General features: G+C 40.4%; 1 protein-coding gene across 10 annotated transcripts in view; it reads right to left on the minus strand.

Annotated features, from left to right (window-relative positions):
* The window catches only part of ATXN7 (ataxin 7), a 144,288-nt gene that overhangs the window by 42,728 nt on the left and 73,635 nt on the right, over positions 1 to 27,925 (minus strand). For all 10 annotated transcript variants that reach the window (XM_063630786.1, XM_055259972.2, XM_063630784.1 and 7 more), the window contains one exon: positions 12,384 to 12,488. In XM_063630786.1, the coding sequence (XP_063486856.1) occupies positions 12,384 to 12,488 (105 nt within the window). The remainder of the gene's footprint in view (positions 1 to 12,383; positions 12,489 to 27,925) is intronic.

Below are 27,925 nucleotides of genomic sequence, written 5' to 3' on the forward strand. Positions count from 1 at the left end.
GCTTTAACATTCCTTACCTGCTGCCAAGGAGCACTTGAAAGGGGAAAAAAGTATTTTCAAACTTGGAAATACCAAGCAATTCATTCGGCTGTGGGCCTGGAAGCCTGCTATCCAGAATCAGATTAGCTTCACCTAGAAATGTTGCTATGTTATTATCCAGAGCTCATTAGGTACTCACACTGGATTAGGAGAGGTGGGAGATGAAATTTAAATGGGGATAATTCACCTTGCGGGCTAAAACCATGCAGCAGCCTTCCTCTAGCTGATCTTTTGGTCGATGGCTCTCCAGGGCTCAGCCACACTTCATGTGTGTAAGGCAGGCAAATAAAATATATCTTCATGGCCTGATTTACACAGGCTTTGAGTTAACCACACCGTGACCTCAGCCCAGTCATTATTTGAAACACGCAATGAACACTGCTATAAGGTGACCAATCATACCAACTGCAAAGAGGACAGCGTGATCAGAAACAAAACTGGCCATAGTTTTTCCTTGGCCTTGCAATTAATCACACTCAAAATTGTTATCCTTTAGGAGGCCTCACATTTTGCATAGTGGAATCCTAGCATAAGAGAATGAGATTTCTTCCTTAAATTCCATACGGAATGAATAAAAACTTCCCACAGATGCCAGGGAAACTGCCTATAATTGTTTAAATATTTTTAAAAATAATCACTCGTTTTGAAAGATCCCTTTGTCTCATATTATTAAGCATTACCAGACTCGTGCTTGTTTGAGAAATTTATTTCAAATTAAAATTAATCATACGTGTGTATGTGTGTGTGTGTATGTGTCTAAGGAACATTGTTAAGAGGCTTTAGAAAATTAAACGGAAGCTTAGAAAAATAAATACAACACCTACTCCTTTGGAGATACTCTCATAGCGGCTGGTAGAGATATAAAGTATTATAGCCTTTTTGGAAAGCAATCCAGCAGCAGCTATTAACACTGCAAATAACTATCTTTTGTGGCCCAGGAATCCCTTCCTGAGACTCTATCCCACAGAAACTAAACCACCAGTAATTAAGTATGTATGTACCAGAGTGGTTACTAATGTTTGGTTTACACAGACAAAACGCAAGAAACAAAATCAATGTCCATAGAGGGCCTGGCAGAGGAAGCTAAGCACAGCCACACTTTAGAGCAGTATGCAACCATTAAAAAGAGGGGATTAGTGTTATGCAGGGCTGTGAATGGATTTACATGAGCTATTGTTGAGTAGAAAAGGAACAGAAGTGTGCATAACAGGATCCATTTTTTTTGTAAAACTATCACCAAAAGCCCCTACTAATAAAATACATGATTCTATGTGCCTGGATAGAGTTAGAAGGATGAGAAAAATATACAAGGATGCATACTAAGTTACATACTAAGAATGAAGCATGTGTGATTTATAGCGTAGCACGGACTGCTACTTAGAGAAGGCAGGTAAGTTGAAAGAGCCAATAAGAAATAAGAAAAAGGCTGCACTGAAAATAGTTGAGATGATTACATTTGTGTATTTATATAAAAATACATTATAGGTGTATATATTTCATATATTCATATGCCGATCAAAAAATCTATAAAGAAACAGGTCTAAAAAATTTGTGTTATAAAAATGCACTGTGAAGGTAGCTAAGAAAAATTAAAGAAATACAAAATTCTGGCCAAGTGTGATGGTTCACACCTGTAATCCCAGCACTTCAGGAGGCAGAGGCAGGTGGATTGCTTCGGCCCAGGAGTTTGAGACCAGCCTGGGCAACATGGTGAAACCCTGCCTCTACAAAAAATACAAAAATTAGGTAGGTGTGGTGGTGCGTGCCTGTAGTCCCAGGTACTAGAAGGGCCGAGGTGGAAGGATTGCTTGAGCCCGGGAGGTGGGGGTTACAGTGAACCAAGATTGTGCCACTGCGCTCTAGACTGGGCAACAGAGTGAGAATCTGTTTTGAAGAAGAAGAAGAAAAAAAAAGAAATACCAAATTCTGGTATTACATCAAACAAGTGTATCTTGATTATTGTCACTCTCTTAATTTGTTTGGCTAAGCAGACTGAGACTTAAGTAGCGCAACAGACCACAGTTGAATCAACCAGAAAAAGGCCTATTAGCCACTTTGGCAAAATAACATCTTAACTCTCTAAAGCTCACTACAGATCTTCAGTATTAGAAGTTGTAGGCCAGGCATGGTGGTTCACGCCTATAATCCCAGCACTTTGGGAGGCTGAGGCAGGCAGATGACTTGAGGTCAGGAGTTCAAGACCAGCCTGGCCAACACGGCGAAATTCTGTCTACTAAAAATGTAAAAATTAGCTGGGTGTGGTGGCGCATGCCTGTAGTCCCAGTTACTCGGGAGGCTGAGGCATGAGCATCACTTGAACCTGGGAGGTGGAGGCTGCAGTGAGCCGAGACTGCACCACTGCACTCCATCCTGAGCGACAGAGTGGGACTCTGTCTCAAAAAAACAAAACAGAAGTTCTAACAACCTTTTTAAAAAATATATCAAGCATAAGAGGCAATGAAACAAATTTCATTCCAAAGTTTATTTGTGACCTGAAGAGAATACAAACCAAGAACTCTATATTGTGTGATCAGGGGCTATTTGTATTTTATTTTAAATGGAAATAATTATCTTTTCTTCTTCTTTTTTAACATTCAAATGCACAAGATAAAAAGGTATAAAATTACTTTGAAGTAAACCTCAAGAGTGGGATTTCTACACACAAAATGTGGGATGAGGGAAATAGGTAAATTTAGCTATTGGGCCCCTCCCAAACCAGTTTGTTTTATGGACTTGGACTAGTACATACATCAGAGGAATTATTCCAGTCAAGTAGTAGGTACCACAGCATTAAGAAGTGATAAAAACTCCCTCTTCTGGTCATATGTAAGACCACAGCTTACTAGGGTTGAAATCGCAGGTGTGTTTATCTTAGTCAACGTACAAATTAGTCTTGTGAAATGACTGTCAGGAAAAGTACTTTTTAGAAAATATAAATAAAATATGGATTTACATCCTGAAATATCTCCATTAAAGCTGAAGCATGGCGATCCTATAATAGCTAATGATTTCTACATGTAGCAGGCAAGTCAAGAGTGACACTGGTGAATATCAACAATTCATATATATATAAAATAATAATTTCTTGCTTAATTTTTATTAAGCCTTTTTAAAAAAAAATTTCCAACTGTTTTTCCCTCTATTAAGGTAAAATGACAAATAAAAGTTCTATATATTTACAGTATAATGTTTTGATACATATATACATTATAAACAATTTATATATATATAAAGATAGATATTGCCAGAAACTCACATTTTCACTGCCTTATTATTGTGGCAACCCATATCAGAACTGCTGAAGTAGTTCATCAAATCACAGTAGTACAAACCTGGAGGGCACTGTGACCAGGTTCCATGTGGAGAATCAATATGCTGAAATACTGACAGACATTCCCAAAGAAGGACGGTCCTTAGAGCACTGTATACAGTAACAAAACACTGAAGATCTAAGTGTCCATCAACAGGAGTCAGGTTAAGTGGAAATACATTAATAAAGTGGAATAACAGGCAGTCCTTAAAAAGACTATAGCAGAACAATATGTATTAACATGAAAAAATATTTTAGATAGATTATTAAGTAAAAAATGTAAATTCACACTGAATCTACTTTTTTTTATGTGAGGGGGAAATAATATACTGATAAATATTAGTTTGTCCAGGTTCTAGGAACCCTCCAAGAGTACATGTCAAACTGTACCCCTGAAAAGTAAGATGAAGGAGTTTTGTTCATTCTGACTGCATACTTATCCTCTGGTTGTTTAATTTCTTTTACAATGTATTTTATTTTAATAATTAAAAACAAATTGAAATGTAGTGGTTTTTGTTAGTCAATAAATTTTCACAATTACCCAATGAATACATGAGAAGTCCCAGGAAAGTGCACACAGTTTCTTTTGTTTCCTGGCTTATATGACTAGATTACAGTAACATTAAAAAACTGAAAAGAAAAAATGACCCCCCCCCCACCAACTTGGCATCACCGCAATAATTATTTTCTTCTACAATCTTCAGAAAATGCCTAAAGACTTAATATATCAACACTTTTTATTCAGGTCAGTGCACTTCATTAAAAATAAATGCACATATACAAACTGAAAGAACAACCTCCTGATCCATAAGCTCAAGTAAATAACCCAGCTGCTTGAGCCAAAAACCCCATGAGTCATTCCTCCTCCCTTCCTTTCCCAGTCCATCAGCAAGCCCTGCTGGCTTTATACTTCCGATGCAGATTTTAATTCTGTTCACACTTCTCTGCCCCTGCTGCTACAATCCTAATCTAAGCTTTCTCTCCTGATCCAGCTCTCACCTTAACTAGTATAAAACAGCTCACTAACTGGTCTCACTGGTTCCACATTTGCCCCCTGTGTTCCGTACAGCAACCATGTGATCGTAACACTTCCTGGCCAAAATCCTCCAGTGACTTCCCATTGCCTGCACCGTCCAATCCTGATTCTTCTCATGGCTTGCAGGGCCCAGTGTCATCTGGTCCTGGACTCACTTTCTCCAGTTTCAACTTGGACCCCTTTCCTCCTCGCACACTTGTCCTTCAGCCTCCTCACTGGCCTTCCTGCCAAGACCACTTCCATCTAAGGAACTCTGCACTTGCTATTTCCTCTATGTGAAGCACTTGTCCTCTACATCTTCAAATGGGCTGGCTCTCTTTCGTCACTGAGTTTAAACATCAACTCCAGAGACAGGCTTCCTTTAACTAGCCTTACCTAAAGTAGTCTGCCCCAGTCATTTTCCCTCACATTATTCCTAGCATTTATCACTACCTGAAACAATCTGATTTCACAATTTCATTTTTCTCTCTCCTCCTTAATGCAATATATTGTATTAAGTTGGAATATACGGTGCATGAAATCACAGACGCTGTTTTTCTACCTCAGTGGAGGGCAATGCTTAGCATATATTAGGCACACAGTACATTTTGTTAAATGCATGAATAATACCACTGCTAGTTTAATTCGTTTCTAAAGGAGCCCCAAAGGCACAGACATTCATAAAAGCACAGATACCAGTAAGAGGAAAAATAAGTACATTTTATAACTAGAAATTAAAATGTTGCTCCTACAAATGACATAACTTTATTTTAAAGATATCTGCTTATAATACAACTAAGGAAAAAAGAAATTTATATTAGCTGAGAGAGAATAAACCTTTATCTAATGCTACTTAAGTTATCTGAAAAATTTAATTAGCATTCTTTCACTTGTAGCAGAGAAAAAAATGAATACACTGTATGTCACGCTATCACTCTCTAATATTAATAACAATAAATGACAAGTGAAAGAAAAAACATTTTCTTTCTTTATCCAAAAATGGTTACTTAATGACAAGAAGTTTAGGGCAAAAGGCCAACCTGGAATTTGCTTCCAGAGTTAAACTAATGTCCACCTTGACATCATTCATGTTTTCATGTGTCTGTTTTGGTTAGCTCCCATCCCTGGCTCATCCCCCGACTGCTGGAGAAAGACCTGGTACAAGTCTTCCAAGCAAAAGAGTGAGGTAATTTTTTTTGCTCTGCAACAAGTTTCAGTCTTTATACTGACTGCAGAAATAAACATGTCAGCCAATTCTCTAAAGAAGCTACAAAATGTTATGAGTCTCATACAAAAAGAGGAGGAGTTTGGCTTTAGATAGCTACTATGATTTAGAATTAAATAAAGTAGAACAGGCAGAAGAGAAATCCAATGACTATGCTAAATCAATTATCTACGTGCCATCATTATATCTTTGAATTACTAAATGTTCTGAGGTAACAGGTTTACAATACTGATCCAGCTTCTCAAAGCAAACTTAAAATTCTACTTCAGCTAGAACATCTGTCACTAATGATAGTTTTGTGACACAGGCGATTCACATTGTCTCCGAATTTTTTTTTTAACTCAATACATCCTTATCATGCAAAATAAATCAATGTTAGTAGGTAGAAAAGATGGTCTGGTTGGTATATTTTATCTGTGTGAATGAAATTTAATTTACGAGTTTGATCTGTAAACTACCCATAAAATCCATTCAGTGGATTGTTAAGAACAGGAAATAAGATAATACATGCAAAAATTCTCTGTAAATCACCAGGTACTATTAAGTTATCATAGTAAGTGGACTTAAATTTAGCATACTTAAGAGAAAAAAACATTCTCTTTATCAAAAACAGTTTTGAGCTAAATAAAATGACATGTTAAAAACTATCTGAACCTGCTACCTTCCAGGTCTAAGTTAATCAGAGAGCAAAAGCCGAGGGAAGTGTTCTGTATTAAATGGTAAAACCTCTGCTTTGTGATGCAAGATAATTACACGATGGCAAGTGCTGGTCAGGACTATGAGAAATGTTGTCAACAATGAGAAGCAGCGTTTTTGCCAGAGCCAGCCCATCGGATCTCAGAGTAAAAATTCATTTTTCTTATAGTACTAACATTTTTCTCTTATAGTACTAACATCCTTTGAAACCAATTACTCGGCTCAAAAAAGTATGAGTAAGTTCTCATATGAATATATGAGTAATTTGCTCATCCTGATGAAAATGGTATTTTAGAAAATATAATTTATACTAGCATCTAAAAGAAGCCAAACCACCTCAGTGCATATCAAGGAACATTAAGTCCAAGCAATGTGTGTAGCTGTTAATTTTACAGGATTTGTAATATGTGCAAGGAGAAAGCTGTAAGATCACAGGAGTGTTTCTACTAAAACTACATTCATAAAGTCATGAAAAAGCCAAATTTTGACACTTCTGTTTGTGAATAGTCTGAGAGAAAGGCAGATGTTTTACACTGAAGCCTCACCAACAGACTCACATACCATTCACGGTGATCAGTAGTGGCTCAATATATAAACATATTGATAGATGACAAAGGGTATTTGTCTTACGTGGTCTTTTTACAGATCAACATGAGATTCTAAAATTCTGTTTTCAAGGTCTGTTATTTCCTAGGGCTAAGGCTGCCCTCAGTAAATAGCTCTTTAAACATCTGATTTAACAAAATTCAAGAACTTGAGCTGGTATTTCCCAACAATATGGAGTAGGTATCACTCTCTAATATTAATAACATCAAATGACAAGTGAAAACTTACTCCCTTTCCAATCTCTTTCCATTTTCCTGATAATATCACACTACTGTGTGGACAACACTTGCCTAAAATGTGCTAGTCTCCATTTTAACAGAGAGCAAGCCTCAGGCTCAGAGCCAGCACTGGCAAAAGCATCAACATAAAATTAAATAATCTTCTTTTCACAGCATTCATTTTCACATTTACTATTTCTTATAGCAGACAACACTAGTTTCCCCCTTTATTGTTCTACTAAGATTTTCCTGGTAAATTGATTTATTTAAATAAAAGTGGTCTGATTTAAAGAAAAATACTAGGTGGAATTAAGTCAGCAGATGATAAAGCCAGCACTTGATTAGGTTGGGAAAAGGTGGCTGCTCCAACCTGCTCAGAGACTCAAGCTGAGCCCAAAGGTGAACAAGTGGATCAGCCTAACTAATCTGAAGCAAATACTTCAACAGCCAACATCTGAGTAGGGTTTCAATTAATCACAGAGATTCTAAATGTGGTACTTGTCCAAGCTGAATAAACATCATTCATCTATTTCTCCTAGGTAAGATCACCCCTGTGTCTGCATAAAAGAGAAACATTAAGGTATTCTTCATAAGCAAACTCAGTGAAGCTGCAGAGCACAAAATAGCAATTCCTGGGAAGCTCTCAGTATACAGCCTCAAAAGCACCCCACAAGTCATCTGCTAACCCTGTGCTAATCCCACCACTCAGATCCAGAGTAAATGCATGTAGGTAGTAGTACACACTTTATGCTATTCAGTAGCCAGTACAGGACCAACACACTTATCACTAAACTAACTGAAGAACTTAAGATTCCCACCTCAAAAGAATGGGGCTTCTGACCTTAGGAACGTCACCATCTCAACGCTGCCTCCTACTCAAAGTTTTTTGGCAATTAATGTGACATCTGCAGCACACAATACACATAGTTTAAAAAGTAGGGTCCTCCCTTCCTGCCATTCTGGTTGGCTCAACTCATCTCTGAGCACCCATCTCTGTCAGTCCCTATATGTCTGCCACTGTATGTACCAAGCAGCAGCTCCACCAGAGTGGACTGTATCTGCATCTGTGAAAGCAATGCATCCCAGCCAGCCAGTGTGTCAGAATCAGCCCAGGGAGCTGTTTAGAATGCAGATTCCTGGGTTCTATCCCTGGAAATTCCCATTCAGAGCATCTGGAGGGGGCCTTGGGAAGCTGCTCACTTAGAAAGCTCCTCTTTGATTCAGATGCACAGCAGGTTTGGGATCCACTGATTCGAATTATATTTTTAAATCTGAAATTAGCAGTAAGAAACACCTTACTCTTTTTTTTTTTTTTTTTTTTTGAGACGGAGTCTCGCTCTGTCACCCAGGCTCGAGTGCAGTGGCGCGATCTGGGCTCACCTTCAGGGTTTCAAGCTCCACCTTCAGGGTTCACGCCATTCTCCTGCCTCAGCCTCCCAAGTGGGAGCGCACACTACCACGCCCGGCTTATTTTTTGTATTTTTAGTAGAGATGGGGTTTCACACCTTACTCTTAAAAATACTAAGTAACTGAAGAGAAATATGAGGCACACTGGAGTATTTTAAAACATTAAAACAACATCAAGAAATCATGCTATTACTATGTAGTTTCCAAGAAAGCAAACTATGCTATGAGAACAATCAGACTGAAAAACTGGAAATGCCAAAATGGCAGCAAGATCATTCACCATCATTGCTCAAATGGAAATCCTGGTTAATTGTTAACTCCTAAAACTGCAGCTTGGCTACCAAAAAAGTACAGGGCTTCTTAACTACTCTAATAAGCTGCTCACCAATTCAGAATAATTTTACCATCAACACTGACTGATTTTACAAGACTTGCTGCCACTGTAGCATGTTTTCTTGTCCTAGTAGCAGTGGTTTTAACGGAACTGCCTGCTGGAGTTTGTAGGAACTATTCATTTGTTCATAAAAGTCACAGATGGATATCAGCAATACATGAATTCACAGAAGACTGCCGACACATTTTCACCAATATCACTGAAAGAAAGTACCATCCCTCTTTTGGCGGTAAATAGACTACAACAGTCACTCTGAAAGATTCTGAATTTGAAAACTGTTTTTGTTAACTGTGGAAAACAGTAATGCAACAACTGGCTTTCTAAAAATTTCAACAAAAAAGAAAATGTTCCAAAAATAATCTTTCCTGTCACAACCGCTGTCCCCAAAAGATAGAAGAGACTGTGGCAGCACTGGGAAAGGTTGTTGGTCCTGGGAACCCTGCCCACCTCTCCTTCCCTCCAAGTAAGTGGGGTGTCACTCCAGGGCCACCACATGATGCCTCCTTCTACTTCATGCAGTTACTCTCCCAAACCCCCATCCACCACTAAACCTCTTGTCAATTCCACCAGCAGCCATCTCCTCCACTGCTGATTCAAAGAGGACATTCCTTACACATTTCCCAGCAGAATCCCTCTCTCAGAGCACTTGGCCCTCATCTTTCTGCCAGGAACTCTCCTCTCTCCTATCTTTAATATTTCCCTTGTCATTAGAGGGACCTCAGACCTCCTACCTAGTGGCTTTGTCAGTCACATCTCCTGCCAAGCCACAGGAGACCTTGGAGTATATGAATCTTGAATTCACACTTTCCCATTTACATGTTTGAAGTTACCACCAACCCTCATTCAACAAGCATCTTATTAGGAGATACCGTGCTAGGGACTGAAAGGCAGGAAAGGAGAAAGGCAGAAAAATGTGATTTTAAGATACTTTCCTGGCCGGGCTTGGTGGCTCATGCCTATATTCCCTGTACTTTGGGAAGGCGAGGCGGCAAATCACTTGAGGTCAGGAGTTCCAGACCAGCCTGGCCAACATGGTGAAACCCCATTTCTAATAAAAATACAAAAATTAGCCGGGCATAGTGGCATGCACCTGTAATCCCAGCTACTCAGGAGGCTGTGGCAGGACAATTGCTTGAACCCAGGAGGCGGAGGTTGTAGTGAGCCGAGATCGCGCCACTGCACTCCAGCTCGGGTGACAGAGCGAGACTCCAACTCAAAAAAAAAAAAAAAAAAGACACTTTTTCCTACCCATACACTGATATTCTAAGAGGGAAATGAGAAGATTAAAAAAAAAATAAACTTCATATAAATATGCTGTAACCAATGAGTAAATGCTCCTAGAGCAGGTCTTCTTTCTACCTAAGGAATCCACTCTACCCATCAATTCTCTGGGGCACCACTAAGTCACATCACTCTGGTTCTAAAAAATCTGCAACAGGTCCTCACCAACACGTCCAGAGCAGGGAACTCCGACTGGCATTGAGGCCCTATGAGCTAGTCCCAGCCTGCCTTTGCACTCCACTCATCCACAGGTGGGTACATCAGTTCTGGCCAATGGTGAGTCGTGCAGCACATCCCAGGGAGCCTGGAATTTCCTGCTCCTGTGCTTGCTCACGTCAACCTTGTTGCCAACCTGGGGCCACAAAATACGGTTGTTCAGTGCACAAACTGTGCAGCCATATGCGGCAGCTCTGTCTATCCCCAGTAAAACACCTCCCATCTTTAGTGGATTACAAGTGATTTTTCCAAAATATTGTCTGTATTGTCCACAAGTCAGAAGCAGGGAAATGACATCTTATCCACCTCTGTACCCATTCTAGTGCCTACCCTAGGGCTTCTCCTAGAAGCAGGAACTCAAAGAATCTTTTTATGGTTAAATAAAGGATTTATTCCTTGAAAAAAACGGTGGAATGTTGCTTATGATGGTGTGATTCTTAACCCAACAACAGCAGTCTCAACAGCAAGATCTGTAAATTCTAACTTTAAAATGTTTCTTGGCTGAGCGAAGTAGCTCACACCTCTAATCCTAGCACTTTGGGAGGCAGAGGTGGGCGGATCACTTGAGGTCAGGAGTTCGAGACCAGCCTGGCCAACATGGTGAAACCCTGTCTCTACTAAAAATACAAAAATTAGCTGGGCGTGGTGGCGGGTGCCTGTAGTCCCAGCTACAAGGGAGACTGAGGTAAGGGAATTGCTTGAATCTGGGAGGCGGAGGTTGCAGTGAGCCGAGATCTCACCACTGCACTCCAATGTGGGCGATAAGAGTGAGACACCATCTCAAAAACAACAACAACAAAAATGCATCTCAAAGCTATGCAGCCTTCCTAGCTCTACTGCCAGATCTTACTCTCAGTCCAGTGTTACCTCTAGCCTCTGAACTATTCCCCCTACTTCTGCCCTTCTCCCAGAACTTATTCTCAGCAAATCAACCACCGAAATAGGACTGTGTTACTCTCTTACATAAATCCTCCAGTGCTCTCAAGCTGCTTCTTAGCCTGGCCTATGAATATCAGGTTCCTGCTTACAATGCTGGATTCCTCCAGTTTCTACCTCCCTTCTCTAAATACTAAATACCCTTGAGCCACACGGGCCTTCTTCAGGTCTGTGTGCTGGCTGTTCCCTCTGCATCAAACGCTCTTATTCTAGATTGCTGCCTGAGTTGCTCCTTCTCATCACTTAGGACTCAGCTCCAGTGTCACCTCCTAAGATGCTTTCTTTAAACACTCTATCTATAGAAGAACCCCAGTGTTACTCTCTATCGCAAGCTTGCATTTGTAGCAGTAAGAGCAATGAGGAAAAAACCTATAGTTATTTTTAAAGTGTATCTAGTTAGTTTTGCCTGCCTCTCCAATTAGACTGTAATCTCTGTGGCGGTAAGAATCATACTACATACTCAATGCCTGAAACAAGGTAGGTATTCAAATACTTATGATTTGCTATTGAGCCAAACAGGGCAGAAAACCAAGTTTTAGAATCAGAATCTTATCTTAAATACTTTAAAGGCATTATGACAATGCCAACTAACTGTATTTGGACTCTTCAACAATTAACACCCAATATTTAGAACTATTGAACAGAGAAGTTTCAAAATCACATTTCCTTAAAAAAAAAAAAAAAAAAAGCCCATGCATCCATATTGTGAGTGTATATAATTTTAAAATCCACTGAATTGACAACCAGGGGCTCCAGAAGGAAACACACTTGTAATTATACTGATGCAACATTTTAAGAGAGATTTTATAAACTATACTTTCTCTAATTTTGATAAAAGCCAAAAAAATTCCTATCACTTTTAATAAAAATTTAAAAATACCCAACATCTGATAGCTATTAACCCATTGAGTGAATTAAAAAGTCTACTTCCTGGTGGGGGAAGGACATGATGCCCTATGCATGCCATCACTGTTCCTTAGTTTAATCTTGCTTTACCTTTTACCTTCTATTAACAATTTTTTAAATGGTTAAGCACTTACCATAATGTGATTGAAATGCCTGTGGTTTGACAACCTGATTACAGTCGTTACACACCACCAAGTAGAAATCATCATGGGCTGGACAGAAACCAAATATTGGCATGTCTGCAACACAGAAACAGAGCATCACTCACTCATCTAGTTCTGACTGATATAAAACCATTTTGGGAAACAATACTTTCTAAAGGAGTTGCCTTATTGTAAAGCGTACCAGGACAAATGAACTGATGTGGTACACCACCACTATTAAACAGAAAGAAATCAAACCAGGCTTACAAACACACTTTAAAAAGGGTTAAAGTGTACCAAAAATAATTATGATGAGATGGAAACAGACAATCTTTAAAAATGCAAACAATGAATACACTTGCACAATAAAGAAACATTAGATGAACTCTACCAAGAGTTAAGGGAAAGAATCTGCAACCATATAAACTGCTTAGTTCACAAAGCTGTACCATCTAATGCTTTTATTTGTTTAACTGTGCATTGGATTCCAGCTCTCTGGTTCCTGAGTTCTATGGAACATAAGAAAGGGAGCAGAGACAGAGGAGTAAGATTGTTGGTTTGCTAGCACGTCATATAAAGAAAATTATTTTCATATATTTTTTCCAAGTCATAGCAACCTCTAGTCCTTTTGCTTACATACTAATGCCACCAGAAAGGCAGAATGAACTTTAGTACAAACAGCATTTCATACATTAATCCGTTTGGTTACCAAAATAGGGTAGGATACGAGCTGTTTGTTTGTTTTAACAGTAAGACAGCAACTTAATTAAATGCAAAAGTAAAACTAAACTATCTGCATATACATGAAAACTGAAAGTAACTTGATATATGGTAAATACGGTTAACTAAAACATCTCAATCATTCAATTAATTATGAACAACAATTTGGGGAACAGAGCTAAAAGTTCAGATCCAGAATCTAACTTTTTAAATATTTCAAAATCAGTGGATTTTCAACAGCATTTTACACTATATTCACTATTTAGAATATCTGCAATGAATGGATAATTAGCACACTTCAATTTAAGCAAATGTTTTAGTAGATCAAATACCAAGTTTAAAGGACAAGGGGGAAGATCCAAAAAGCTGATAAGCATCTACTTTCTTTCCTATGAAGATTTAATTTCACACTTTCTCCAGCCCGGGAGATCCTGGTGGTTTTAAAGGGAGAAGAAAATTCCTTAAGGAGATGTCAAGTGATGATAATCTCTAAAATATCAAATTACTGATCTAGTATCTACACATGGCTACGGCTTGAATTTTCTTAAACAGTTTCTATTATACTGAATTGCACAGATAGCTAGCTATAATCTGAAATATACTAGAGTCCAGCACGATTTGGGGATGTACTTGCAGCACCGAGTAGTTTCTACATGCTATTATTTCATTTTATCCTCACAACTACCTAGGTAGACACCATTATATCCCCCCTCTACAGAAGAGAAAACTGACTCACAGAGGGGTAAAGTACTTTGTTTAAGGTCAATAGCTGGAATTCAATTCTGACTTATAATGTAGCTTGGATTTCTTACCTCTTGAAGACCAGAGGAATAATGATATCTAGAGATTCCTTCCAGATTCCAATGTCAATAAATTGGAATGTCAAGGCTGACCATCTTTGACGGTATAAACTGATTAGATAAGAAGCTTCCAGTAGACTACAGACTTCTGTGACTATGCTTATTTAATAAAAAATAAGAGCCAAACAATATGCTATTTTCCTTGAAAGCCTGCCCACATTGAGTTAAATATAGTACATGTGGGAGAAGGGGAAAGGTTATATCTATGCAATGACATACATGTAATAAGTCATTTTCCAAGATTACAGTTTCTTGACATTTCGTTCTGAAAAATAAAATTTAAAGTCGTTTACCGTAAGTTCCATATGCTTCTGTGCTAAATGCCTCTGATACATCTAAATTACAGAACTGGTATAACATTAATAATTTACAACTGAAAAGTGTGAGATAGATATCAAATGAACAATTTTATTAATGAAATTAACTCAATTAGTTTTATTATTAGAGAGCAGTTAAAACAGTATTAAATAAACAGTCTTAGTTTAGTTTTAGGTCTCTGCAATGTGCTGCTGGTGGTCTCTGTGATTTCCCTCAGTTCTGAATGTAAAGCAATGTTGCTTAAAATAGATCACATTGCCAGATACCAGATTCTTCTGTGGACTAACCCTCTACCCCTTTAAAAATAAAGCAATTAAGAGAAATAAAAACCTAAACTGATCCTTTCAAATAATAAGGATTCAATCTGTCACATGATGTTTATCATGTACAAAATTATTCTTTTTTGCCCTGGTTCCTTTGATCCTTTTCTGAGACTTACGACTAGTAAAACTAAAAAGGTAGGGATTATCCTGTAAGGAACCAAGAATCTATACTTCTGTAAAAATTTCTATCTCCTCAGTAACTTAAGATCAATTGCAACTGATGATGACTGTAATGATAACCAGCTGACATTTACTGAGAGACTACTATGTGCCAGGCCCTATGCCAAGCAGTTCTTACATGGTTTTTCCCATTTATTTCTAACAATAACCCTACAAAATAATCCCCATTTTACTTATGGAGAAACAAACTTATTTAGTATCACTCAGCAAGAAAGCAGCATAACCAGGACTCTGGTTTGTGTGACCGGAAAACTCGGTTCTTAATTTCTCATGAGCACACTGAATCTCTCTAAAAAGCATGCACACACACATCCCCTCTGCGGAAAGAAACATGGTATACTTAAACCTAGTTCATTCTACCCTATGAAACTGAGCTCCCTGGGCCAGGCGTGGTGGCTCATGCCTGTAATTCCAGCACTTTGGGAGGCCGAGGAAGGCGGGTTACCCGAGGTCAGGAGTTCGAGACCAGCCTGGCCAACATAGTAAACCCTGTCTCTACTAAAATTACAAAAATTAGCTGGGTGTGGTGGCAGGCGCCTGTAACCACAGCTACTCGGGAGGCTGAGGCAGGAGAATCACTTGAACCTGGGAGGTGGAGGTTGCCATGAGCCAAGACTGCGCCACTGCACTCCAGCCTGGGTGAAAGAGTGAGAAAAAGAAAAAGAAAAAGAAACTGAGTTCCTTTTATGAAAACGTAAAGCAACTTTAATTTTAGCTTTCTAAATACTTTCTGATATCCATATTTGGAAGTAAACTAGAGGACAGAAAATAATTTAAATAAAATGTCTTCTTCAGAAAAAAAAAAAAAAAGGAATTCTATATTCTTTTTCTGCACTGGGACATTCCAGGGGCCTAAGCAACAGGAACAGAGTGTGGAATGTTTTGGCAACAGAAAGAAATGAAATGATGTGTGTGTGAAAGACAGTATGTATGTTCCTAAATATTTTAAAGCATAAATTCACAATCAACCCATCTGCAAATTAAAATAGGGATCTTGCTCAAATGCTGTGAAAAGCGTGATTTACTACAGAAAATAAAAATATCAAATTAATAAAAATGAGTTCATTATTCAATTAAAAAGTTTACAAAATATACGTGTAATATACAACTTAGGCCATTAATTATGTACTTGAACATAAAGTTTAAAAATTGTACTTGAATTAATGGATTCTAAACTAATTTGAAAGAATGGATTTTATTGTTGTGTAAGCCCTAAATCTTTCTCAGGATTTAGGTCACCCCTATGTTCCAATTAGCGAGTAGGCCAGCACCCACATCTAGGCCATCATGTACTTTGGAGACCCCAGGCCAGCATACTAGGGAGGATTAGGTTTAAGCACAAGGACACTTGAGCACATGTATATGGAAACTTCAGTCACATGCAGAATGAAGTCCCTCTGCTAGAAACCATACCCCAAACTGTGGTGAATGTATTTACTTTGGTGTTGCTATCTCCATTTTGAGGACTTGTTCAGTAACAAGAAAACCTGAATGGCATTGCAAAGCATTTAACACGCCCAGTACCCTGTGCGTCTCCCTTTTCCCACACATCCCAAACTTCTACATGCCACTCACACGTTTCCATCTCCAGCCCAGACTGCTCCCAAGCTCTGTCTAGTTTCACGTACCAGGCTGCCTACTAGACATTACCATCTAGATGTCTTATATACATTTCAAACAGAACAAGCATGTCCAAAACTTCACTCTTGACCCCTCTCTGCTCCTCACCCAACAACCTTCCCCATTTTGGTTAAATAACACTATTCATCCCCCAACAGCTCAAACTAAAAGCCCAAGTGTCATCTCCAACTCTCTTGTCCCTCATCACATTCAGGCCACTAGCAGATCCAGTTAAATTCTACCCTAAAATCTCCATCCACTTCTCTCCACTGCGATGGCTGCCACTATTAGGCCTGCCACCAACACCCTTTCAATGAACTCTGGAAGAAGTCCCCTAAGTAGTCTACAAACCTTTCCACAAGGCTGCCAGAGTGATTCTTTAAAATTCCCCACCAGATCACATCATTCCCCTGTTTAAAATTCTCCAGTGGCTTTCTACTCCTCTTGGAATAAAACTCCAGCCCTTACCCTGGCCCCCAAGGTCCTGCCAGATACACGTGCACTTCCCTCTCATCCTCTGTTCCCTCGTTCCCCACTTCTCTCTCCTTGGCTCACTCTGCTCCAGGCACACTGACCTCCCTTCTCTCCTCAGACCCAGAAATCTTTTCCCCAGCCAGGCTCTATGCTTGCACTTCACAAGATGCCTGGTGTATTCTCACACATCAGGTCTCAGCTCAGCTGTCACCTCTTCAAAGGGCTGTTCCTTCCCCCTTCCCAGTTAGTTACTATCACTGGCATTTTAAGCAGAGTAGCTAAGAGTGTGGGTCAGTATCACTCTGAATTGTGGTTCCCTCAAACAAAAGAAACGTGACCTTGGGCAAGTTATACAATCTCTTCAAATATCACTTTTTTTTCAGACACAAGGTTTCTGTCGCCCAGGCTGGAGTGCAGTGGCGCAATCACAGCTCACCGCAGCCTCAATCTCCCAGGCTCAAACGATCCTTCCACCTCAGCCTCCTGAGTTGCTAGGAGTAATCACAGGTGTGCACCACCACACCCAGCTAATTTTGTTTTATTTTTTTGTAGAGACAGGGGTCACTGCCCAGACTGGTCTCAAACTCCTGGGCTCAAGTGAGCCTCTCACCTTGGCCTCCCAAACTGCTGAGATTACAAGTGTGGGCTACCGCGCCTGGCCAGCATTTTCTTCACATATTAAATCGTGAGGATCATAGTACCTACTTCACTGGGTACTTCAAAGGACAGAAAGACTAAGAGAGCTACTACATGCCAAAGTCTTAGAAATGCATCTGGCCCTAGGAAGTGCTCACTCAAGGTTTGCCCACAGCCTATGAGATAAAAGTCATGATTGTATTTGTCAGGAAACTAAGGCAAACAGGATTGAAATCTCACAAACTAGTGTATAGCATAACCAAGGTTTAAACCCAGGTGTGCTAGACTCATAAGCCCTGGCAATTTCCAGTATTCTCCCAGAATCACCTCCTCTATACCAGTGCCACTCCCACTACCAGTGCCCAAGGTCAAGGTATGGGGCCTCTACTCACCTGAACAGGTCTCCTAACAAGGCCAGAGACTGTTCCTCTTACAGCCTCCTCCTCCCAGCTGCCTGAGCCCACAAACTTGTAAAGCAATAATACCACTTCTCTACTTGAAGACCCCTGCTGGCTTCAAAGTGAGGGTTGGACTCTGGACCTACTTCTCTGCAACAAGGCACCTACCTAGCATTCTGGTCCCTCCCACCTCTCCAGCCTCAGTCAATGTGCTTCTGCCTCAAGTCTCCTGGCATTCTCAAAACCTGTCTTGTTCTCCCACAATTCCTTTTTTTTTTGAGACAGTCTCGCTCTGTTGCCCAGGCTGGAGTGCAGTGGCACAATCTCAGCTCATTGCAAGCTCCACCTCCCAGGCTCACACCATTCTCCTGCCTCAGCCTCCGGAGTAGCTGGGACTACAGGCGCCCACTACCATGCCCGGCTAATGTTCTTTTTATATTTTTAGTAGAGAAGGGGTTTCACTGTGTTAGCCAGGATGGTCTCGATCTCCTGACCTCGTGATCCTCCCGCCTCAGCCTCCCAAAGTACTGGGATTATAGGCGTGAGCCACAGCGCCTGGCCCACAATTCCTCCTTTCAGCCAGAACAGCTCCTACAGCATAGAAAGCTCTTCTCTGCTCTTTCTACAATTCCCACCGTTCGACAAGAACTAGCCCCAATGCCTTCTCTGCTAGGCTCCTACTCATACTCTTGATGCCTGCCATTTCAGCCCTTCACTCACTGATTTATGATTTATAAATAAAAATTTACAAATGGAAACCTCAGTGGTCCTGTCTGGACAGCAGACTCTTTGCCTTGCCTAGCACAATACCTGAGGAGTACCCTATCACCGTGTGTTTATGAAGTAAATGACTGGCATATGGAACTTTTCTGTAGCTTTCGGTTGCTCTTAGGATAAAAACAATGATCCCCGACCTAGCCCACCAGCCTTGAACAGCTTGGCCCTGCCTCTCTGCATCTGGTTACTCTGGCCTTGGTTTTGCTCCTGAAGCACACCACACTCTCTTGTCGCAGAACCCTGCGTGGTACTTGCTGCTCCTTTTGCCTGGAACTCAGTTCCCCCAGACCTGTACCTGGCTTGTTGCTCTACTTCATTCAGTCTTAGCTGCAATGTCGCTTCCCCAGAGACTTGGCTACGCAGGGCTCCTAGCCAAGCACTATCTCCCATTTGTAATCATTCATCCAGCTGTGCGAGCCTTAACTTCCTCCCACTAGACTATGTTCCATATCTATCTTGTTGACTGCTCTGGTGGCAGTGCCTAATGGTGCCTAACCTGGCTGACAGAAAGTAGCAATGAATATGTGCTAAATATTACTTGATGAATAATAATTGAAAGATTAAGTCCTTGTGATGCCACCATAAGTCAGAAGGTTATAATTGTGCCTTTACGTCATTTAGTGACACATGGTCATCATCTGCTGGAATTGGGTATGCCATTCAGTGACAGAGAAGTTCAAGTTTAATAGTCTTCCCTGAAAACATTTTATACCTAGAGGCAGTTTCTAGTAAAACTTCTGTGTTTCAATGTCTGATTCTCAAATCTGCATGTTGGCAAATTCTTTTGTGCTAGTGAATCCAGCACAGTAGCTAAAAGCAGTTCTGCGGTGAGACTACTTGTATTCAAACGTCTACTCTTCCTCTTACTAGCTATGTGGGCATGGTTAAATTATTTAACCTCTCTGAATCTCAGTTGCCTTGTGTGTAAAATACAGTTAACAGGACCTGTGTTTCACAATAGTATTGTGAAGAGTAAATGATCCATGGAGAGCACTTAGTACTACTGATAATAATCACTCAATAAATGTTAGCTCAAGAAAACAAAAACACAGGTCGGGTGCGGTGGCTCATGCCTGTAATCCCAGCACTTTGGGAGGCCAAGGTGGGCAGATCACTTAAGATCAGGAGTTTGAGACTACCCTGGCCAACATGGTGAAACTCCATCTCTACTAAAATTACAAAAATTAGTTGGGTTTGGTGGTATACACTTGTAATTGCAGCTACCTGGGAAGCTGAGGCAGGAGGACTGCTTGAACCTGGGAGGCAAAGGTTGCAGTGAGCTGAGACTGCGCCACTGCACTTCAGCCTGGGTGACAGAGCGAGATTGTCTCAAAAAAAAAACCAAAAAAACAAAATAAAACAAAAAACAAAAAACAAAAAAAGAATAACTCACAAAATTGATTCACATTAGAAATGTTTGTCTCAAGTTCCCCGGCTCATACTAATTCACAGAAGTCTGGTCTACAGTAATCCCCGCTTATTCATTGTTTTGCTTTCTGAGGTGTCAGTTACCTGTGGTCTGAAAATATTAAAATGAAAATTCCAGAAATAACTTCTAAGTTTTAAACTGCAAGCCATTCTGAATAGCAGGATGAAATCTCACACCATCCCACTCCATCCTGCCCAGGACGTGAATCATCCCTTTGTCCAGTATATCCACACTGTCTACACTACCTGTCCATTAGTCACTTAGTAGTTATCAGATCAACTCCTGCTATTGTAGTACTTGTGTTCAAGTAATACTTATTACTTAATAACGGCCCCAAAGTCCAAGAATAAAAATGCTGGCATATTGTTATAATTATTCTATTTTATTAATTAATTATTGTTGTTAATCTCTTCTGTGTCTGACTTATAAGCTAAGCTTTATCATAGTTATGTACATACAGGAAAAAACAGTATATATAGGGTTCAATACTACCCTCAGTTTCGGCATCTACTGGGGATCTTGGAAAGTATCCCCCACAGATACGGGGGAACAACTATATATACCAATTAGCAGCTGACTATTTCACAACGTGAGCTTAACTCTCAAGTGGTCTTGTGCTCCTACTGCTGGCCACACACTCCTCCCTGCAGGCCATGCAAGGGACAGGTAGGGGAGGCATGCTGAGGCTCCAGCAGCAGAGGGCCAATTCTGCAAGCCAAGGGCAACCTACGACTTTCAGCAAGGAAACCACGCGATCCAGAAGGTAACTCTGCCATGAATGTGTATTGACCTAGGTAAGGAAGGCAGCCCCCAAAGGCTGACGCAATAGAGTGAGACAGGAAGAGACTATACAATGAAAATGAGTGAAACCAGACTGAAGACATGGTCTAGAGTACCCTGCAAAGAGCTCAGGAGACCATGGATGTGAGGCTGAGGCAGAGGAAGGAAACCAAAGATGAGTCTGTAGTTTCTTCCTTCTTTACTGCAGCTAATATAAACACATCAAGGGTTAGGCACAGAATAGAAGAACTTAAGTTTGCTACAGCAATAGATCACAGAGGTTAAAATACAGCCTTTAGGAGCCAGACTGGATGTGTTCAAATCCCAGCCCTGCCACTTACTAGCCTATACCTCAATATTCTCATTTCTAAACGGGTAAAGTCAAAGTACCTACCTCACAGGCTACTAGGAGGACTACGCAAATATATGTAAAGGCTTCAAACAGTGCCTCCTACACAGTAAGTACTTTGGAAATTCAAGCCATTTTTATCATCTTCTCCACTGTTGTCCTTTGGTCTCTGAGCTGGCCATGCTTACCAGGGCCCACTCTACACTCCCCTTGCTCCCCAGTAACCACAGTGATACTCCTAAATCATAAATGTCATCAGGCCCAATTAATCTCCTCAGTGGTTCTACAATGTAGTCAGAATAATAACAAACACTGGAGGGCCCTGCCTAACATCGGCAACCTCAAGACACACTGCTCTCTTTGAATTCTCCACTTCTGAAATCCTTTACAATCTGAAATCCTTCACAATTATGCCAACCCCACTTCAGGCCCTTTGCTAATTCTGTTCCCTCTGTATGGAATGCTTTACCTGCCTGGCTCTCGGCTTGAGCTCACATTTCATTGGAAAGACTTTCCCTGAACACCCAACTTAAGGCAGGCCCCTGTGGCTTCACACAATTCTCTCTTGTCACTCAGTTATTTCTTATTTGTGTTTTGGCTATCTCCTTCATTAAGATTTAAACTCCATGAGGTCAGGGGCCACATGTGCACGGCACATTACCTGGCACACAGGTTTTCAACAAAAAAACTTGAGAATGGCCTCTGGAATAAAACTGAGTTCAAATCCCAATCTTATCACTTATTAGGAGTGTGACCCTTGGGCAAGTTACTCTGCTCAGTATACTCACTTGTAAAATAGAGATTATAGCAGCAACCTTAAGGGTAGTTATGAGGATAAAGAGAATTACCACACATAAAACCTTTATAACGGTGTTTGGCATGGAGCATGTGCTATGTATATAATACTATTACAATCATTTCTATTTTTACTATCAGTGGGATACACTAGCCACTGCTTCAATCTCTACTGGTCTGTAGCCACTACCTCTTGTAACACTATGTATTAAGTACTTAATGGGTGTCAGTTATTGTGGCAGGTATTCTAAATACATCATTCTTTCATTTATGCACTGAATAAATACATGAATGGCTACTCTGACTAGGCACTATTCAAGGTATTGGGTAAATATATCAGTGAACAAAAATCACAACCCTACACAAAAGAAAAAAACCCTGTGAAGTGTTAATACATATAACGAAAATAAAACAGTTTACAATTATGGAGTGCCTCCTGTGTTCCAGGTACAATGCTAAGCATTAACTTATTTGACTTCTCAGGGTCAATATCCCTACTTTATAGAAAGCAAGTGAGGCAGCACAGAGAGGCTGCCTGCCTTATGTCACAAAGTCAGTAAGCAGAGGAGCTGGGATGTGAAGGTAGGCTACTCCAAAGTACATGCTCTTTACCCTCTTATTAGATGAGCTCCTCCACTGCTCAGTGCCCTTCCTAAATTACTCTCCACCTCTCCCAGGAAATCCCTGCTCTTCTGTCTCATTTCATGAGAAGTCAATCAAGCTGTTCCTATCTGCCAGCAGACTCCTGCGGGTACCTCTGTACTGTCTGCTCTCGCCGCTGCTCAAAGTTTTCCTGAGATGTTAGGACTCTCAGCTCCATTGTTGGATATATTTCTAAGAAACCAGAGAGAAGGAGAAGGCTGGTCTCCACATAACAGGTTTTACTACAGTCAGTTCCAAATTTATTTCAACTGGTGACTCTCAATAGTTGGTAATCAAAAGTAGAATCAATGATATTTTTAAAGTTTTAAATTGCTGTTAAGTGAGCTTTAGTCTCAACTAGGAAAGGAAAAAAGTAGAATTTTATTTCCACCTTCCATAAGCATATCTCCCAGATTCATATTGTCTACTCCAATAATTAAAGATAACTGGATTTCCCTTTGACCAGAAGATGTCAAACGATGGAACCAACCAGAGACCAATCACAGCAAGCTGCTAAATGTATGAGGTCTGGCCCTGCGTAAACCAAAGCAGTCAATAAATACTGGATTTAAAGAAAAAAAAGCGAGATGTTTCAAGTAAAAAGCAAGCAACAAAAACCACAGCAGCAGTCCCCAACCTTTTTGGCACCAGGGAACAGTTTCGTGGAAGACAATTTTTCTACGGTACTGGGGCAAGGAGAGAATGGTTTCAGGATGAAACTGTTCCACCGCATATAACCAGGCATTAGTTAGATTCTAGGAGCACACAACCTAGATACCTTGCACGTGCAGTTCACGATAGGGTTCACACTCCTGTGAGAATCTAATGCCACCGCTGATCTGACAAGAGGCAGAGTTCAGGCGGTAATGCTCATTCCTCTCCCTCTCCCAACCCACGCACCCCATAGCCTGGCTCCTAACATGCCAATGACAGACCGGTGCTGGTCCACTGCCCAGAGACTGGGGACCCCTGCACCAGAGGACCAAGGAGCTAGAAAGATGAAAATATTCCTAATATTAATTACTCACTAATTACAAATGGCCAATAATTATCATAGTGACCTCTAACAGGTAAGAGTTACAATCTTTACATTGTCATTGCTTGTACTGAAATTGAGATAAAATGCTTGGGATAGAATAGAGGAACCTGCATTAGGAATGGCAGGTGGGGCCACAACAGTGACCAACATGGCAGTACACATGACAGGTTGTCTCACGAGTTCCTTAAGCTACTCCTCAAAATACTGCCAGCAAATCCTGACCTCTCAAATCAGAAAACAAGCTTTCAATGCCATGTGTCCCAAATCTGGAAGTGCCTACCAAAAACCTTATAAATCTTGTCTGCATCCCTACCATTTGGACAAGCGTGTAGTCTAGAGTAGGATACGGGCTCTAAGAGTCTACCACTTAGCTTGGTTTTGTAATCTCCAGCACTGCACTTAACCTCTAGGCACATCTAGGCACACAGTTTCTACATTTGAAAATGACAGTATCAACTTTAATGGACTGTTGGACTGAATGAGATAATTCACGTAAAAAGTTGAGGTCTATATCTGTCTAAACACAGTAAGCAGAGTGTACACATAAGGGCTCGATAAAGAACAGTGTTTATTTTGTTACTATTATTATTATTGTGGTTATGGTTATAATCTCATGACTCAGTTAAGAATACCATTCCTTCTTTTGTTCATTGCAACACCACATCTGTCAGGTGTATTGTGTAAATTCCATGGCTCTCATTCAACTTAGAACAAAATTAATTATGAAATGGCATTGGCTACTGACCTGTCTTTATGTTTTCAAATGCTTAATGTAGCATTTATGTCTGCCATAAGGCTCCCAGCCTTGGCTGAGGGCCTGTGTGTGTGTGTGTGTGTGTGTCTGTGTGTGTGTGTGTGTGTGTGTGTGTGATGGGGCATGGCCTCAATGCTCCAGCAGCGAGTTTATGACTCTGCTTTAGCCTTCACTTCCTGCTTGTATACAGCCTCCAGGTTAGCAAGAGGTGAGAGATTAGGGCCTTCTCAGGTCCTTTCTGGGCATGTGCACAACTCTATACATCCATGTGGTTTTCTGGATTCCCAGGAGTATGGTGGAACTCTTTAAAGCCCCCAACTGACATTTCATTCCCTGACTTTTTTGGTCAGCCTCTTGTTAGCCCCAGTTGGCATTACCACCTCAAGCAACTGTGACACTGAAGAATCACTGCTGATTTTTTTTTTTTAACACCCTAGGAACAGGTCACAGAATGAGCTCTGAGCTAGCCCAAATAAAGACAAGTCCTGAGAATGGGGCTTTTCAGGGAGCTACCAGATAAGTCAGTGACAATTCTCTGAAAGTAAGGCTTTGGGGGAGCTCCAAACCCATTCTGTCCCCTCCAGTGGCTGCTAGACTGCTGGCTTTCACGGCTACCCTAGTTGTGAAGCTGCTGGTTTTCAAAGTTACTGTGGAGCTGGGGAAGAGAGGTTGAAATAGGGCAAGTTAAAACACTATAGAACTCTCTGTACTTACAGATTCAGCCATTTTTCTTGAATATATGCTCATCAGAATTTGCAAGCCTTTAGGGTTAATTTGCAGAATTCTAAACAAGTTGATTTTGACAATTCTTGCCAGTGCTTTTATTGCTTTTATGGCAGAGGAGATTTTTGGAGGTCCTTACTCTGACATTCGTTAGTGCTTAATAGAAGCATTTTAATGGAGGATAATATCATCAATTTGTTTATTATTATGTTCAACATTGCTTCGACTACAGTATGGAGAAGGGAGGTGCTTGGTTTGAAAGTGGAAGTGAGGTGGTCAGTCAAGAGCTGTCTGCAGCAGTACAGGGTGAAAGACATGGGGATGGCAGTGAGATGACATAGAAAGGATTCCAAGATATTTAGAAGGAACTGTTGACATAACTTTGTAATAGCCTGGATACAAAGGTGGTGAAGAGAAGGATGCCATGCTTCTCATCCTACAGAACAGATGGATGGATAAGAGGTATCGGTCTCTGAGAAAGAATCCTGGAAGAATGCCAGGTCTGAGAATGAAGCCCATATATGTGGGACCTCTAAGTTCTAAGGGCCTCTGAGACAGCCAAGATACCAAAGAAGCCATCATCTTGAAGATTCTCCCCTAGTTTCAGGCAAATGTCTTATAAATCAAGTCCTAAAACTTTATTTCTTCCATATGCAAAAAAAAAAAAGCTTAAAAAAATTTAAAACGCAAGGCACGTATACTAAGTATCAATAATTCAAAGTCACCCAGGAATTTAAAATATAGTTCCAAGAATGATGAGACCCATGCATTAATATCTGAAACTACTCATTGCTTGCAATGAAGTGAATTAAAGTTTTCCCCCAAAGGCAGTTTTATTTAAAGAGAAGTTACAATAAAAATAAAGATAAATCTCCTGTGTCTAAAAGATTCTGTCGCACTCATACACATCAATTTAATGCTTTCATTGATGCTTCTGAAAACAATTAAAATCAATCAGACTCCTTCACTTTTCCACTCATTCCATAAATATTCATGGTGCCTCACAGCTGACAGCACTTGGTCAGACCAGGTCCTGTAAGTGTGAACTGTTCTTTTGGTTTTAATGCCAACTTCTCTGAACATTGTACCCTGTTAGCTCTGAATGCATTTTCCTTAGGTCTCACTTTACGCATAAAACCCATCTGTACAGCTGCTTTCTCTGGTCTGGAAAGGGGAGGGGAGAGATTTGTAAGGCAACACTGAAGAGGGGAAAGGGGAGTGTTAACTGCTGGTTAATTACTTCTACTCCTAATCCTTCTTAATATTACAAAGGCTTTTTCTGTTTAAACAGATTAGGTGCAGTTTATTACCACTGGGAAATACTTAAATTCAAGTTTGTTTTGATTGTTAGTTCATTTGCTTATTTCTGTTTCAAAAACTAGAAGACCTAATGGCAATACTTTCACAAGAAAGTATCATGCATTCTCTTATCTCAGTTTTACTTCTTCAGACTTTGCAGTTTCACTATTTGTCCTTCCCGGGGAACCTGGTCAACATACCTGAACAAGGTACTCAAAGCTCACTTTACCACAACCATATGCAAACAAATGTGGTTGGCAGCTAACACCCTGACCAGCTATAGTTCAGATTGATGTCTCAACCTAAAACACCTATTTCTTCCCAGATTTGAGTGCTTCTAAAGTAAAAGGTCAGGCAAATGTTTAAAATACAACATAACAACAGCTACCATGTCAAACATTTATTGAGAACTTAATGGGCCAAACAGTGTGCTAAGTACTCTACATGCTTTCCGTTATGTAATCCTTGCAACCCCGTAGTGTAGGTACCATTCTTAACCCCAGTTTACAAATGAGGAAACAGGCACCAAAAGATTAAGTAACTTGCCCAAGATCACACAGCTGACAAGAGGTGGGGCTGGTGTTAAACGTTAAAACTGGTTGACTCCTAGCTGGGCATGGTGGCTCACGCCTGTAATCCCAGCACTTTGGGAGGCCGAGGTGGGCGGATCACGAGGTCAGGAGATCGAGACCATCCTGGCTAACACGGGGAAACCCCGTCTCTAATAAAAACACAAAAAATTAGCTGGGCGTGTTGGCGGGCGCCTGTAGTCCCAGCTACTCGGGAGGCTGAGGCAGGAGAATGGCGTGAACCCAGGAGGTGGAGGTTGCGGTGAGCCGAGATCGCGCCACTGCACTCCAGCCTGGGGGACAGAGAAAGGACTCTGTCTCAAAAAAAAAAAAAAAAGCAAAACTAGTTGACTCCTGATCCCAGTCCCTAACCAGCATGCAATGATACGTCATTGGTTACAAAGCTTCATTCCTTCCTCCAACACATATTTACTAAGGGTCCTACTATGTTTCATCTCTAGGGAAGAGTAAACAAGTAACTTAAAAATTCAGCTCTTACAGAAGTGACCCAGCTTCTTACACTATAAATACTGTTTACTTTAAGATACTTGTGTATGTAAAACTATTCACATAAGTTACTTTATACATAGTACTACTTAAAATTCACCACTGACCTAATAAACCTCTATTACCCCAAACTGTGGTGTACAAAAAAATTACATTGAAAATGATTTGAGTAGGGGTTAAGTTCCAAATATGTTCAATTGAGGCATAAAGCATTCAAGTATTTTTGAAAAAAACTAATGTGACAATCCACATTTCCTCCCCACATTCAGCACTTAAAGACAAGAAGAAAAAAGAACTTTATGGGCTAATAAATGGAAACTAACAGAAACTATTCTTTTCCC

This window comes from Symphalangus syndactylus, chromosome 21, assembly GCF_028878055.3.
Source record: "Symphalangus syndactylus isolate Jambi chromosome 21, NHGRI_mSymSyn1-v2.1_pri, whole genome shotgun sequence".
NCBI classification, from domain to species: domain Eukaryota; kingdom Metazoa; phylum Chordata; class Mammalia; order Primates; family Hylobatidae; genus Symphalangus; species Symphalangus syndactylus.